The sequence below is a fragment of the Manis javanica genome, chromosome 7, assembly GCF_040802235.1.
Source record: "Manis javanica isolate MJ-LG chromosome 7, MJ_LKY, whole genome shotgun sequence".
In the NCBI taxonomy this organism is placed as follows: domain Eukaryota; kingdom Metazoa; phylum Chordata; class Mammalia; order Pholidota; family Manidae; genus Manis; species Manis javanica.
Genome location: NC_133162.1, coordinates 66,952,107 through 66,966,013, shown reverse-complemented (window position 1 = coordinate 66,966,013; position 13,907 = coordinate 66,952,107). Strand labels below are relative to the sequence as shown.

The 13,907-nt window shown below is 52.3% G+C and overlaps 2 protein-coding genes across 5 annotated transcripts in view; both read right to left on the bottom strand.

The window, feature by feature from the left end:
- The window catches only part of SH2D4B (SH2 domain containing 4B), an 88,485-nt gene extending 85,436 nt beyond the window's left edge, over window positions 1-3,049 (bottom strand). The window contains exon 1 of the mRNA XM_073240042.1: window positions 3,028-3,049. Coding sequence (XP_073096143.1) covers window positions 3,028-3,049 — 22 coding nt within the window. The remainder of the gene's footprint in view (window positions 1-3,027) is intronic.
- Window positions 3,050-3,089: 40 nt separating this feature from the next.
- TSPAN14 (tetraspanin 14) overlaps window positions 3,090-13,907 on the bottom strand; it is a 58,086-nt gene continuing 47,268 nt past the window's right edge. For all 4 annotated transcript variants that reach the window (XM_037002815.2, XM_073241093.1, XM_073241094.1 and 1 more), the window contains 6 exons: window positions 12,428-12,574; window positions 10,767-10,937; window positions 8,846-8,971; window positions 7,651-7,695; window positions 5,757-5,876; window positions 3,090-4,717 (listed from right to left, as the gene is read on the bottom strand). In XM_037002815.2, coding sequence (XP_036858710.1) covers window positions 4,646-4,717; window positions 5,757-5,876; window positions 7,651-7,695; window positions 8,846-8,971; window positions 10,767-10,937; window positions 12,428-12,574 — 681 coding nt within the window. In that variant the 3' untranslated portion in view covers window positions 3,090-4,645. The remainder of the gene's footprint in view (window positions 4,718-5,756; window positions 5,877-7,650; window positions 7,696-8,845; window positions 8,972-10,766; window positions 10,938-12,427; window positions 12,575-13,907) is intronic.

The window sequence follows — 13,907 nt, the reverse complement described above, 5'->3', positions numbered from 1 at the left end:
TATTAAAATTAATTGTAGAACACTATGGAAAATATAATTCTCGTTTGTGTGAAAGCTATCTGAACATGCACGCACATTTTCTGGGATGTCAGTGGTGACTGCCTTTGCGGAGCAGGATACACACTTTTCACTGTGCACTTGCCTATGCCGACTGCTTTTCCTTATACACACATGAAAACAGACAAGTTTCAAAGTTGTTTGCGGTGACAAAATGACAGTCCAAGGTGACAGTTTATGGTGGTGGTTACTGAACCATGCCTTGGAAGCCCCTGCTGAAATATGAGAACGCTCAGGGAGAAAGCTGAGTGAAGAAGTCATTGTCTCAGACCTTTGCAGGGAATCCTTATTTCCTCCTCCAAAGCTGGGATCTCTAAAATTGGTAACTTCACCAGAATAACATCCACTTGAAAATAGTAGCCTTGACTTTTGTCTTCTTCCTCCTGAAGTTACAGCACAGCCCTGTTCTACCCTGAAGGCTTTCCTGAGGCATGCCAGACTGCAAAAGCATTTTGAGAATGAATATACCTTTACTGCAGTCTTTGAGGGGGAAAAGCCAGATTTGGCTGAGTTATAAGGAGCTCAGAAGGCCCTAAAGGTGTAAGCCTCTCTGGATTTTGGGGGGATGCCCACATGAACAAGAAAAGTACCTCAGGATGCCCAGGCTCCCCAGCAGGCCAGGCAGCAATCACCTGGTGCACAGACACAAGCATGTGAAAGCGTCTCTGCCAAGATCATCTGGGACATGTCACCACAGGGCAGGGATAGACCAGCTAAAAGCCCTGTGGCCCTGTGAACAGACACCACACACGACCCTAGAGCTGGAATGGCCCAGCTCTTAAGGTCACACAGCCATACCACTTACCTGGTTCCATTTGGGACAATGGATCACTGGGTGACAGGGCTGAACACCTGACACCTGGGCAGGACCCTCCCTCAACAGAATGCCTTGGGTGCTGGGACCCCTGCCATAGGCCTTCCCCTTTCTCTGTGCCCTGAAGTCCATGCCCTGAGGCTGCTGCTCAAGGGGGCCCCTCAGGCTGAGACTCAGGCCCTCCCTCCTCTCCTGGCCTCTGACTCAGCCTCCTCTTCTGGGGAGGCTCTCCCTTAGGGTCCCCAAGATTACAGTGGCCTACACTCATAAGCATGCCCATTATCACCCCCCTACCGAGGACACCTGCATAGGATCTCCGGGAGAGAAAGAGGCTATGTCTGCTTCCTCACTGCCCAGCACAGAAGGCCCTCTATGGGCTTGTGGGTGGATGGGAGCTTGTAGAGCAGCGAGCCTATTGTCCAGAGCCAGGCTTCCAGTGCAGGGTGAGGCTGAGCTTCTTGGGGTCAAAGTCATGCTCTCTCACTGGCCCCCAAAACAAAACCGGACATCCAAATCCAGATGTAGAGACAGTGGTGAGCCTTCCCCCAATGCCTGTCGACCTGCCACAGAGCCCAGTTAACTGGATCTTCAGGGAATTACCCCTTCCCAAACTTACCTGTGCTGTAGTTTTACTTAGCAGAAGCCAGAGATTCAGAATTCAGGGCTGGCAGGCACCAAACCTCCCAATTTAACTGCATGTACAGGGTCTAGGGCAAGGCTTGCAGACTTTGAACCCCGATCTTCCAAATCCTTGACAGTGAACTCACCTTTCTCTGAAGCTTATGATTTGGACAAGAAGACAGCTTCCCCAGAGAGCTGTTCTGGTGACTGTATGAGTTTATTAACTGTTAGCCGCTCTGAGCACTTCCTCTGTTCCAGGGAAGTTCGGTGTCCATTAACGTTTATGGTTCATTCACATGGGGACACTGGTTGCAGGCTTCTTGTGTACCAGCACAGATGGTTTTGCTGCCTGGCTCAGCCCTGCCCTGTGAGTAGTGGGAGCCCCAGAGATTGGTGAGCTGGGCAATGGTGGGCACAGCCCAAGGTGTGACCAGGCTGGCTGGGACCGCATACTGATGGGGATGCGTCCAGAGTGTCAGTCAGGTGCTACAGAGGCTCAAAGAGGCACTGAATTTGGTGACCACAGGAAGCAGCTTTCAGTCAGGTGAGGTGAGCGGTGCGCTATGGCGGGAAGAGTAGAGAGAGCCCAGACAAGCTTTCTGGGATGCAGATACATGTAACAGGGTGAGAGGGTCAGGAGATGGGAAAATGGCAAAGTCCGAAAAGGATGGGGGGGCAGGAAGGCCACGGGAAACGTGGGGAGACCCTGACTCTTTAAAGTGAGAGTGAATGGGGGCCAAGCAGGGCAGTGCAGAGATTACTCGCTGGCCTCCATCCAGCCTGAGGACAGGAAGCAGGTGGTAAGTCAAGGCAGGTGAGCAGGAAGGGCTGCAGATGGCACCAAGCAGGATCCCAGGCAGTGGAGATTGTCATGTGTGGATTCCTTATCCTGGGTTTCTTTTCTTCCTCATCCAACCACTCAAAGTCAAATGAGAGCGCTGAAAATGGCCAACAAGTTTTGTAAACTAATTGAAAAATAGACCCAACTCAGGAAAAGGCACAGCTGGACTTCACTCTGAACTGGGCTAAGTCCTGTGAAGACATCTGCCGAGTCCAGACACCAGGTCCGCCTGCACAGACAGGACAGCAGGAGCCACCCATGAACTCTTGGTGCCCATACCCCGGCAGTGAAGGCCTGGGGCCACCAACTCCCCACAAGGCAGGCTGGTTCAAAGGCGCCTGGTGAGGTGGGCACTGCCACAAAGCCCCTTCACATGGGCCAGCAGGCAGTGCCCAGACGCCAGCCCCAAATTCCCCCACCCTCTGCCTGGGGCTGAAGAGATAACCTAATGCTTCCTTCAGGCCCGCAGAGTCAAAGTTCTTCTCCACCTCATGCTTCTAGCTAGGCACAACTACATCACCCAGCTTGTGCCGAAGGACTACTGAAAGTGGCAACACAGAATCTAAAATTTATCATTTGGTGAAGTTTGTTTTAGACTGCGCCAACCACGGACTGCCTCACTGTCCACCCCCCTGCCATGGCCAGCCACAGCCAGCTGCAGCCTGCCCCACTGCCTCCCTGGGCAGCCGCTTACCCCTGAGGTGGTGCAATGCCATCGTGATGCCGCCTGAAACAAAACCACCAGGAACAACAGCATTAATACAAAGGTATAATCCATAAAAGAGTTTGGCAGTCAAAGAAAAAAAGCATCACACTCCCTAAAAACACAAGCATTCTTCTCCTGGCCTACAAAGAAAATTGTATAAAAAAATTCTAGCATCATCAATGAACACCCACCAGTATGTATACACCACACTAGCATGTACACTTCGGCAAGTAAGTGAAGGTAATGCTCAGTCCCTGAATGACAAGGACAGAACTGGTTCAAGATCCAGAGAGTAGCCCAGCCAAAGATGCAAAAATACCCCAACTATCCTTGGGAGGGAGTGGGGGCAGGGGAGGGGGGTATTCAGTCCACGGAACTTACTTCATTTCCAAGAGCAAGTCCCAGAATAGCCATGACAGGAAGGGATGGACACAGGAACCACAGATGTCCAGGGGGTGATGGGAGAGCCATCACAGAAGTGAGCAACAAAATGCCCCGAACTTCTATGCAGCTGCAGGCTGGGGTCGACGGCTCAGCACAGGGAGCTGGCTGCAGGCTCTACATCTCCAGGGAGAGGCAAATGCCAGGCCAGCCCGCTGGCCCTCAGCATGTGGCCTTGAGAGACAGGAGCCTGACCAAAGGTTTCAGGCTGGCCATTGCTGGCTGGGGCTCCCTAGCCTTGCAGTGGGGAGGCAGGGACAGGATTCAAGTTCTGGGCGACAGTTTCAGTAGCACCAAGACCAGAAGACAATGAGGCTAGGCTGGGACAGGAATGGGTGTATGTGTATTGGGGGCACACAGAAGGGGGAGCAAGTATGTGCACCTGGGTGGTTAGGGATGAAAGGAGAAGTTGACAGGGTTGGTTTTTGAGACACTTGAAGGAACCGAAAGGGGCGGCTTCCGTCCGAGACACCATGTAAGGCTGCTTAGAGGAGAATGCCAGAGGAAATGAAGAAATGGCATGAGAACATTCTTACCCCGATAAATAAACTATTTACACACTTGAAGTAGGGGAGAGCAGACTCGGGCAGCAGACAGCACTCCCCCAGCACCAGTCCACCACTGGCTCAGGTTCACTTCACTTGGACATGGCCGAGGACCCTACAGACACCACAGCCCATGCCCCTCTGCTCCCAATTATAGGCAGCACCTCATGCTGCTATGAGAAGCCTTGTCCATACCCGCTGGCCCTCCAACCAAATCCCATCACAGATGTGACTGCCCCCGAGGCCAGCACGATGGCATGGATGGTGAGGCCAGGGTGCCCTACTGATGTACTTGGGCTCCAAGGGAACTGAGTCAAGCCCTCTTCACAGCCAGGGAAGCTGTCTGTCCCTCAGTCACCACCCCCACTTAAAGACACGACACGTTCTCTGTCTCTGGGAAGACCCCGAGGGTCTTAGTCACAAGTTTGCACAGGTTAAGCAGAGACCCTGCTGTCTTCAGCACCAGCAAGCAGAAATAGGTCATGTCACACCAATGCTGAAGACAGGTGCTGGCGCCGGCTGGACGCGTCCACTGCTCTCCCTCTGGATGCAAAGTTGACGGCAGTGAAGGGCTCTGGCCTCCCCAGTATGGCTCAGCTCTGCTCGCTCATCTCGGCTCCTCAGAAGTGATGGCCTGCCTTCACAGCCTCAATGTCTGAGATTAGGGTCCTTGCGAGAAAGATGCCAAATATCTGAAAGCAAAGCCACAGAGGCAGCGCTGTCAGTGTTGGGGCCCAAAGGGAGAGGGCAGGCACAGAGGACAAGGTGTGGGACGATCCCCCATTGCACAGCACCCCCACACCCACCCTGCAGAGACTGATGATGCAAAAAGCACCAATCAGGCATGTGGCAAAACAGACCTACCCAGAGATAAAAGAGTAAGTCCTCAGATCTACTGTGCTGTATCCCTACAGCCTGAAAGAAACCCACAGCAGGCACCACAGAAGCAAACAGATGGCCTGACCTGCCTTGGAGAACTTGACTGTGCAAGTCACACACCATGGCCAGGGCACACTTCACACCAAGGGTTAAGCCCAGTGTAGAAGGGTGATTCCAACTGTTTCTAATTCAAAATAATAAGTCCTGAGAATGTTTCCTGTAAACCTGGATTCCATAGTAAAAACCAAGGTTGTCCCTGATTTTCACTGTGGGGATGCTGTCTGACCTTAGTGGGAAATCTGATGTTTTTCTCCCAGGAACAGATTGATGTGAACTTGGTAACCTTAGGAACTTAGCTTTTTTTTTTTTTTACCCCCTTTAAATTATTGTTGTAGCTCATATTTGATGAGCCACTCCTCCTGAAGTCTGATTCCTTTGCCCACTTTGCAAGCAGATTTTTTATTTCCAGTTCTCACTCTTCTTTTGAGATCACTCAACACATGTTCATTAAGTGAAAGAGCAAAGAGTATGTACGTGGATGACCGGTGGCCTCAGATCCATGTCACCCTCAGGTCAGAGCCAAACATTTGCTAACTGGCGTGTTTCCACAGAGCAGCAGGGCCAGCCATCCCATGGGCTTCTCAGGGCTGCCAGTTTCTTGTCACATGCCCAGGGCGCACTGGAAAAGCTCCAGGCTGCTCTGATTCACTGGCCAAACATCAGCCCGCCTACTCACCCCAGCCTTCACTGCCCCCTCGGTCACCAGTGTCTTTCCACGTGGCACATCTGGCTCAAATGAACAGGCCCAGCCCGCAAGGCAACAGGAAGTCACGAAAAGCAGTGGGGACAAACCTGCAGCAGTGAGATGGCGATGAAGACGCCGGCCACGATGTAGATGTTCCGCGGGAGCCAGCCCTCCAGTGCCTGGATGCAGCCTTTTGTGAAGATGGACTCATCCCACTTGCTTTTTAGCTGCAGGAAAACACCAGAGCAGCCTGAGCCCACAACGTGCAGGACATCACCAGCCCGGCTCCCGAGGGGGATCCAGGTGGGAGGGAGGGATTTGGAAGGCAGGCGCTAAAGGAAACACCTAGAGCACTGGTCTCAGCCCCATCCCTAGGCAGTCTGCATTTTATAAGCTGCCTACCCAAACCGTAGCTCCCTGGCTATGGTCTTAACCCTTTCCTGTTTGGGCCTCCAAAGTTTTAACAACCATCTTGCTCAACACATCTACACAAGCCACATCGGGAGAAGGGGAGAGGGCCTGAAGGCTTGGAGAAGGAAGATGTGCCTTTAAAGGGAGAGAAACTGTAAGACGGGAGTTAAGCATCTTCCAGGGGTTCAGATCTTCTGAGTCAGAGGATAAAGGAGGGATAGCTGCTTTTCAGAGTCTGTGCCCCAGCCCAGGTAAGCTCCGCTCCAGGAGCCAGAGCCGGCAGAACAGTCACAGCCAACCCCGACCTCGGGGGAGGCTCAGTAAACACACAGCCCCCACGCCACCCGAGCAGTCAGCCCCACCCCAGCCCTGAGCACCTCTGATGAGACAGCACTCCACTCAGTAGTGTGATGGGCTGGACGCTGCCCCCAGAAATTCATATGTCAAAGTCCTAATCCCCAGGACCTCAGAATGTGACTATATTTGAAGAAAGGGCCTTTAAATAAGTAAATAAAATGAGATCTTTGGGGTGGGCCCTAATCCAATATGACTGGTGTCCTTGTAAAAGGAAGAGACTAAGGAAGGGGGGGGTGCATGGCAGCATGCTCCTCTCAGCCCACACCCAGCTTAGATGGCACCTTTGACTGTTATCTCCCTAATTTTCCCACTCCAATTTGCACTTGTACTAAATCAGGGCATTGGACCAGAGGGGATAAATGTGAAGAACACAAACATACAGAGGAAGCCCACAGGAGGATGCAGGGAAGAGAAGACAGCCACCACACGCCGAGGAGAGAGCCCTCAGAGGGGATTCACCCTGCCGACACCTTGATCTTTGTCTTCTAGCCTCCAGAATTCTGAGGCAATAAATTTCTGTGGTTTAAAGCACACGGTCTATTATGGCAGCCTGAGCAACCAAACCAAGTGGCAATGAAGCCCCTAATTTGAGAAGCTGGTGCTAATACAGGCCCATTACTGTGCCACGGAGGTCAACGCAGAAGGACTTCAGGTTTCTCAGGCTGGAGGTTTATGCCCCTAGTGCCTTTGGCCAACAGGAGGGGGAGTCTGACGGCTCCCTGAGATCCTTATCCTTCAGAACAGGAGTTATTCGTATCACCAAAGGCTAGCAGAGCAAGGCCTGGGGTGGGAACTCACTTCTCCTCACATCCACGTGCCTTCACACTCCTGTGGCCTGAAGGATGCACAGAGGCCTGAGCAGCAGTTGGACCCACCCGTAAGCTCCTGCAGCTCAATCCTGAGACTCTGGGGACTCTGAGGAGTCTCTGAAAAATGTAGTCTTTGTTGCCCCACATCTTCATCTGACCTCTTTCCACAGCAACTGCTAGAGCCATGACTGTAGTTCACAGGGCTCGAAAATACACCCACCACAGTTCCCTGAGTCTTGCCACAGCTAAGGAAGGGGGGTGCATGGCAGTGTGCTCCTCTCAGCCCACACCCAGCTTAGATGGCACCTTTGACTGTCATCTTCCCTAATTTTTCCACTCTAATTTGCACTTGTACTAAATCAGGGCATTGGACCAGAGGGGATAAATGTGAAGAACTCAAAGTTGTATGCACAAGGGCGCTCACCTGAGTCCTGACATCATATCCACACTGTGTGTTCACAACTTTTTGCTGTAAAAAAAAAACAGAAAAAAATCAGTCATTTTCATTCTCTTGAGAAGCTGGTGGTAGAAAGAAGACTCTAGAAAAGTCACAACCAAACACTAGCAAACACCTGCACAAACTGTATTACAGTTCATACCCTTCAACTTTGCTTCCAACCAACCATTCATGCTAGGATGGGGTCAGCAAAGCACATTCTATGAAAGGCTAGGCAATAAGTATTTCAGACCCATCTATGTAGCAACTATTCAATTCTACTGTGGTAGCATAAATGCAGCTATTGACCATCTGTAAATGAATAAGCATGGCTATTTATTTATGGACACTGAAATTTAAATTTCTTCTAATTTTGGAGTGTCATAAAATATAATTCTTTTGATTTATTTTCAGTCATTTAAAAATGGCTGGAACCATTCTTGCTCGCAGCTCATACAAAACAGAAAGCAGGCCAGATTTGGCGCAGGGACCACAGTTCACCAGTCCCTGCATGAGGGGGTGTCAGTCACTCATGCTCAGCATTCAGTCAGGGCAGACCTGCTGTCTCTAGTCATCATGCGCCTCGGCAAACCCGGGCTCCCTGGGCCAGGACCTCCCCCATGTCATGGAGTTGGTGGCCACCTGCTCAGAGCGTGGTGCCCACAGAGGGCCATGTGCCAAGCGCCCTAAGGCTCAGCTTGGCAAAAACCAGTGCTCCTCATGGGTCACCCCAAGAGCCCTGTTCCTGGAACCCAAGAACCTGGGCTGTGGGCTGGGAATTAAAATAAGTGAAGAACAAAGAACAGAAAAGAATTCTCCACCACCCCAGATGGTGGGGGACTCCCAACAGCCCCTGTGGGCTTCTGAGGACTAGGCGTTTTCTCCAGAGAAAGCAGAGTGAGGAGAGCACAGTAGGGTTCACTGCACCCAAAGCATGTTATCCAGGTTCCTGAGTGAGAGCCCACTGACAGAGGGATGAACACCAGGGCCACTAGCCACTGTAACTAGCCCTGCGATTTATACATTTAGAATTTCTAAGCTGCAGGAGCCCTGGAGTGACAAGTGGAGGGAGCACAGGGTGCTCACTGAGTCTAGAAGAGCAGTAGACCGGCACCTCCAGGGAGTCAGGCTCTGCTCTGCCTCAGGAGAGACATCCCCACATGGCCAGGGCAGGCCGACTCACCGCAGGGTCCGGCACGCAGCAGGAGAAGGGTACGCCGCATTTCTCGCGGCTGTAGCTGGCCCCACTGCAGTTGAAGTAGACGTTGAGGTCCCAGTCTTCAGGGCCATATGCCCCACAGCACTGGTTCTGCAATCACAGAAGCCAAGAACCATGTATGGCTCTTAGGGCTGTGGCCACCCACAGAGTATCAGCCTTGAGGACTTGGGGTTAAATGCATCCCATTTGCCACACAGAGAAATCGAGGCCCACCCACGGGCTTCCCACACACAGAGAGATGCTAAGTAACATGACCCAGGGAGCCCTTTAAGAAGGAAACTGGGTCCAACATGCAGGGCCGGCTTCTCCACCTCCCTTGAGGCCACTCGGCACCTGGTGAGGTCCTCTACTGCCCCCCAGGAGAACCCCTCCTCTGGGCAATGTGTCCTCCTCCAAGAAATTCCCGAGGTGGACCATGTTACCTTTTTTGCCTCTTCACAAAACAGTTGCTGAATGCTACTCCACAACTAGGGCAAATGGTAACATGGGTCAAAGCTCTGCCCTGCACCTCAGGTCTCTGCCATCCCTTCCCATCTCCCCCCTCATATGGTGTTGCTGCAAAGAACCCCACACTTGTCTATAAATATTGTGAGGCCAAATGCACTGAAGCAGCATTGCAATGCCAACAGCACCCCAATCCAAGAGCAACTCATTCATGCACCTGACATGGGTGTAGCCATCATCACTCCACATGCACCCAGGGTCTCTGCCTTACTTCTCATCTCTAAGGTAAAATCCCAACTCCCCGACCCATACCCATCCATGGTTCCAAGCTGCTTTAACGACTGCCTAATATTTCACTGTGAGGAAGCTCCATCATTTATCAAAAAAAATCCTCTGGGAAACATTACTTTTTAAAGGAAAGGAAGACAATAGAGAAAACTACGATGTCTTTTTGGCCAACACAGGGAAAAATCACTGCAGCTGCTTGTCCCAGCAATCCCAAGACCCCGGGACAATGGCTCTGCCCTGCACCTCAGCACTGACCAGGTCAGGCAGAGGGGAAGCCCACACAGCAGCCGGGCAGGCACTACAGATCACAGCCCAGCACACAGGAAGGACCTCTGCTCACAGAAACGGGTTTTGCTGGATCCCATGATACATGAAATAAGGTAAACAAGTTAGTAATGAAAAGCAGAGCAGAGTTATTTTTAATACTTTCTGATGTCTTTTCTTCTCAGAACCAAGTGTTCCATATAAAGTTCCTGAGGAAGCTAGGTTTTCTGAAGCAGCACGGGCAGATCAAACAAGGGCCTTGCTCAAACCGTGGTGAGGGGAGTGGGTTCCTCCCTGGTGGGGAACAGCTGCAGTCCAAGCCTCAGGTGCAGCTGCACACAAGAGGAGACAAGAGGCCAGACGCACTCACAACCACAGCCTGGGCTGGCTTAGACAAATCCCCGGGGACACATTCCAGGGAGGTTACATTCCATCTGAGGAAGCTTCCTCCAGGCAACTCTGCCTCTCAAACAGGAAGGGGAAAAGGTCCTGGGGAGGAAAGGGACAGAAATAGCCTCAGTGAGTCATGCATCCTGGGAAGAGGAGCTCTGCCCACGGTACCCACAGTGGCAGGCTGGCATGATCTGGGTCCTACAGGGGGAAGAGAGGACCAGCATCTGGGGAAGGTGGCCCAGGTGCAGCAGGACTGCCTGCCCAGTGCAAATGCAGGAGGCTCACTGACAGCACACCTGCATTGCGAGGCCAGCACAAGCCAGCAGAGCCAAACTGACCAGAGGCCGAGGTGACACCTCCCACAGTCCCTGCTGCTGGCTGTGCCAAGGACAGAAGGCCCCTGTTCCCCACCAGCCCCAGCTGCCAAGCAGCACACAAAGAACGAATCCAGGAAAGCCTGCAGTCCATCAGGGAGCCTGCTTCAGGGGGTGCTTACGGCTTTCTGCAGAGAGTCGATGAGGTTCTGCAGGTCAATGTCGTCCCGGTAGGATCTGATGTTGCTCTCGAAAAACTCCCGAAACCGGTCTCTCACCCAGTCCTGGAACAGGAAGGCCAGCACAGCCACAGCCAGCTCCAGGAAGAAGATGAGCACGATGGCGCCACAGAACTGCAGGGGCATAAGGATGGGAGCAGGGTCACTGCACTGCAGCCTCCCAGTCGGACGCACAGCCTGACTGGACCCAGAACCACTGCCTGTCACATTGAGATGGGCTGTGCACCCGAGAGGCCAACACTACAGCCCAGGGAATCCTACTTTATTAGCTGGGTGGCTCCAAGCAACTCTGCCTCATCTGTGAAATGGGGACATTCATTCCTACCCACATCACTGCATTGCTGTACAGTCAAAGGAGTGAAAGAATGAGAAAGCTAGGCCAACATGCCCACCATTTCCTAAAAAGTATCCCCTCTCCCCGACAAGGAAAGGCCATCAAAGAGTTGAATGGCTAGCCTACCCAACTAGGCTATCAGCTCCTGCAGGGCACAGGTGTACCCCAGCACACAGGCCACTCTCCTCACACATACAACCATCTGAGTTGCCAGAAATCTAATCTATTACCCCCATTGTAGGGCTAGGGAAAGCAAGGCTCACTAGATATAGAGCTTGCCTGCAGTCACGTAGTTCATGTACCCTGGAAGGGCTCTTTACAGTTCTGGAATTACCAATGTTACCAGTGCCTACTCTGTATGTGAGTACCTCACAGCCAACCACATAAATACCTCCCCAGAAGCACAGCTGCCCCTGGCCATAACAGTGGTAGCACTCTGCAAGGCCCACTGCAGCCACGGGTCCACACCCCCTCCCACTGTCCCACACCCTATGCAGCTACACCACAACAGGCAAGTGTTTCAGAATAACATCCGAGAAACACACTCATGCACAAACATACATACATACGAGGCACTCCAAAATGCAATCTCCATGCACACAAAAGGTGTTAAACATAATATTTTTAAGGGAAAACAATTAGAAAAAAAACCCCATATGTTCTGCTTTTTAAATTAAGCCCAGGAAAGAGAACACTTGATCTAATAAATTCAACAATACACTGGGAAACACAATTACGTGTTTACCCCACCAGGTGCTATTTAATTTTAACTGAATACATTTCAAAATGAATTTGTATCTAAATATAAAACTAAACTCTTAGTAACTAGCAATTGCTCCAGGAAATTAAGGATTCTGCATTGCACATCCAACATATCCACACATCCCAGAGGAGGGAAATGATTCCCTAACATTACTGGCAACATCTTTTGATCTTAGCCAGGAAGGGCAAAGGTGAGTTGCAAACAAACAATTCCTTTAAACTTCTGAGGAAAGATGAAAGGCAAGCAGGGGATGGGAAGCTGGCCTGCAAGCAGCAGACTCCTCTGACTAACAGCTGAAAACCCAACTTCACCAGGGACTAGAAACTAGCATCTCACTGTTCCCTGAAACCCTCCCGTTCGGTGGGCAGCAGTTACAAACGGCTGCCTTCTTCCTGCACTGCTGCATCTGGTACCCAACCCAACCAAGTAAGGGAAGAGCTTGCTCAGCAGAAGAGCCCAATGCCTACTCCCTCTCTCTTCCCACTCCCCGTTTCCAGGGCTACTCACAAACTTGAGCAGGCAGATGTTTTCCCGCAGGGCCCCCACGCAGCCGGCAAACCCCAGCGTGAACATCACCACGCCCACCATCAGGACCAGCACCACGGGGTCGATTCCATGCAGCCGAGTCACTTTGGTGAGGTCAGACAGCACCCCCTGAAAGAGGCAGAGAAAGCAGGGTAGCATCAGCTCCAAGGGAATCAGGGGGACCCTAGAGGGCTGGGCTGTGTCCAGAAAAGCCAGGCCACAGCAAGGCCCCTGCTGCCCGCCCCCTTGGTGGCTCCTCAGCCAAACAGATCCTTGCCCACCCAGAACCCTCACCTGCAGAGCTCCTGGTCTCCATCTAGGCAGGAGTTCCTCCCAGTTGGACCTCACACTTGTTCTTCTGCAGCCTGCTAGATACTATGCCAGGCCTGAGTGGAGGGGGGCCCTGTGGCCAAGGCACTGTGGGGCCATAGCCTCATCCCAGCCTCTGGCCATCTGGGGGCTGACTCTGTACTCAATTCATGGAGAACCCCACTACCCTGAGATGAGCTTCAACAGAACAGTCCTGTGGAAAACACCCACCAAGGGCAGGTGGGCAGCACTGTCCATGAAACTGTTCGTGATGACAGCAGAGCCCTGTATCTGCACAGTCCAAATGGGAGCCACTGGCCACGGGCCAAAAAGCCCCAGGGCAACTTGGAGCTTCCAGGATCAGAAGAGAGGGTTCTCATGCTCACAGAGCTCAAAAGCCCCATCAGCACAGCCTTGGCCTCCAGAGGGACCCCACCATGGGGAAGCAGAGCCAGCAGCAGGCCCCCAGTTTCACTGTAAGTTCAGTGAATTCTAATTTGTATTTCATTTTAATTAAATGTGGCTACTGGCTACTGACATTGACAGAGAAAGAGAGGTTATACAGAATTCAAAGGAGGAGGGAAAAGGAATAGCCAGACCAAGCACCCAGCTGGAACAGGGCAGCAGGGCAGCGGGGGCAGCAGGGCAGCGGGACCTCTGCGCAGAGCTCTGCTGAGCTGTTGCTGTTCTGGAGATGGTCACACGGTGGTGCCACAGAGTCGTGGTTTAGACCCAATTCGAGGTCACTAGGGCAGTGACACTGCATTTCAGCTCCTGTCCTTCAGGGATCACAGGCCAGCAGGAAGGGGCCCAAACCCCAAAGCGGGCTTTATCTGGTTCCTAAGACCATGGTGAAAAAGCTCACAGATCCAAGTGCTCCTGCCTCCTCCTACTCCTGGAAGGAAAGGGAGGTCCCTCTGAAGGAACACAGGACCCTGGGCCAAAGGGTCAAGAGGAACACTAGTTCCCACTGTTTCCTGCCCAGCCTGCTCCACCTCCCCCAGCGAGGGGCCTGTCCAGCCTTCAACACCTCCCCAGCATCCACCCACCCAGAGAGCAGAAGGTGGCACCACAGCTCCACCCTGCCCACATCCAGTCAAGTCCCCTTCCCAGACTCCCAACTGCCCTTTGTCCTTCTGGACAGTAAGCGCCT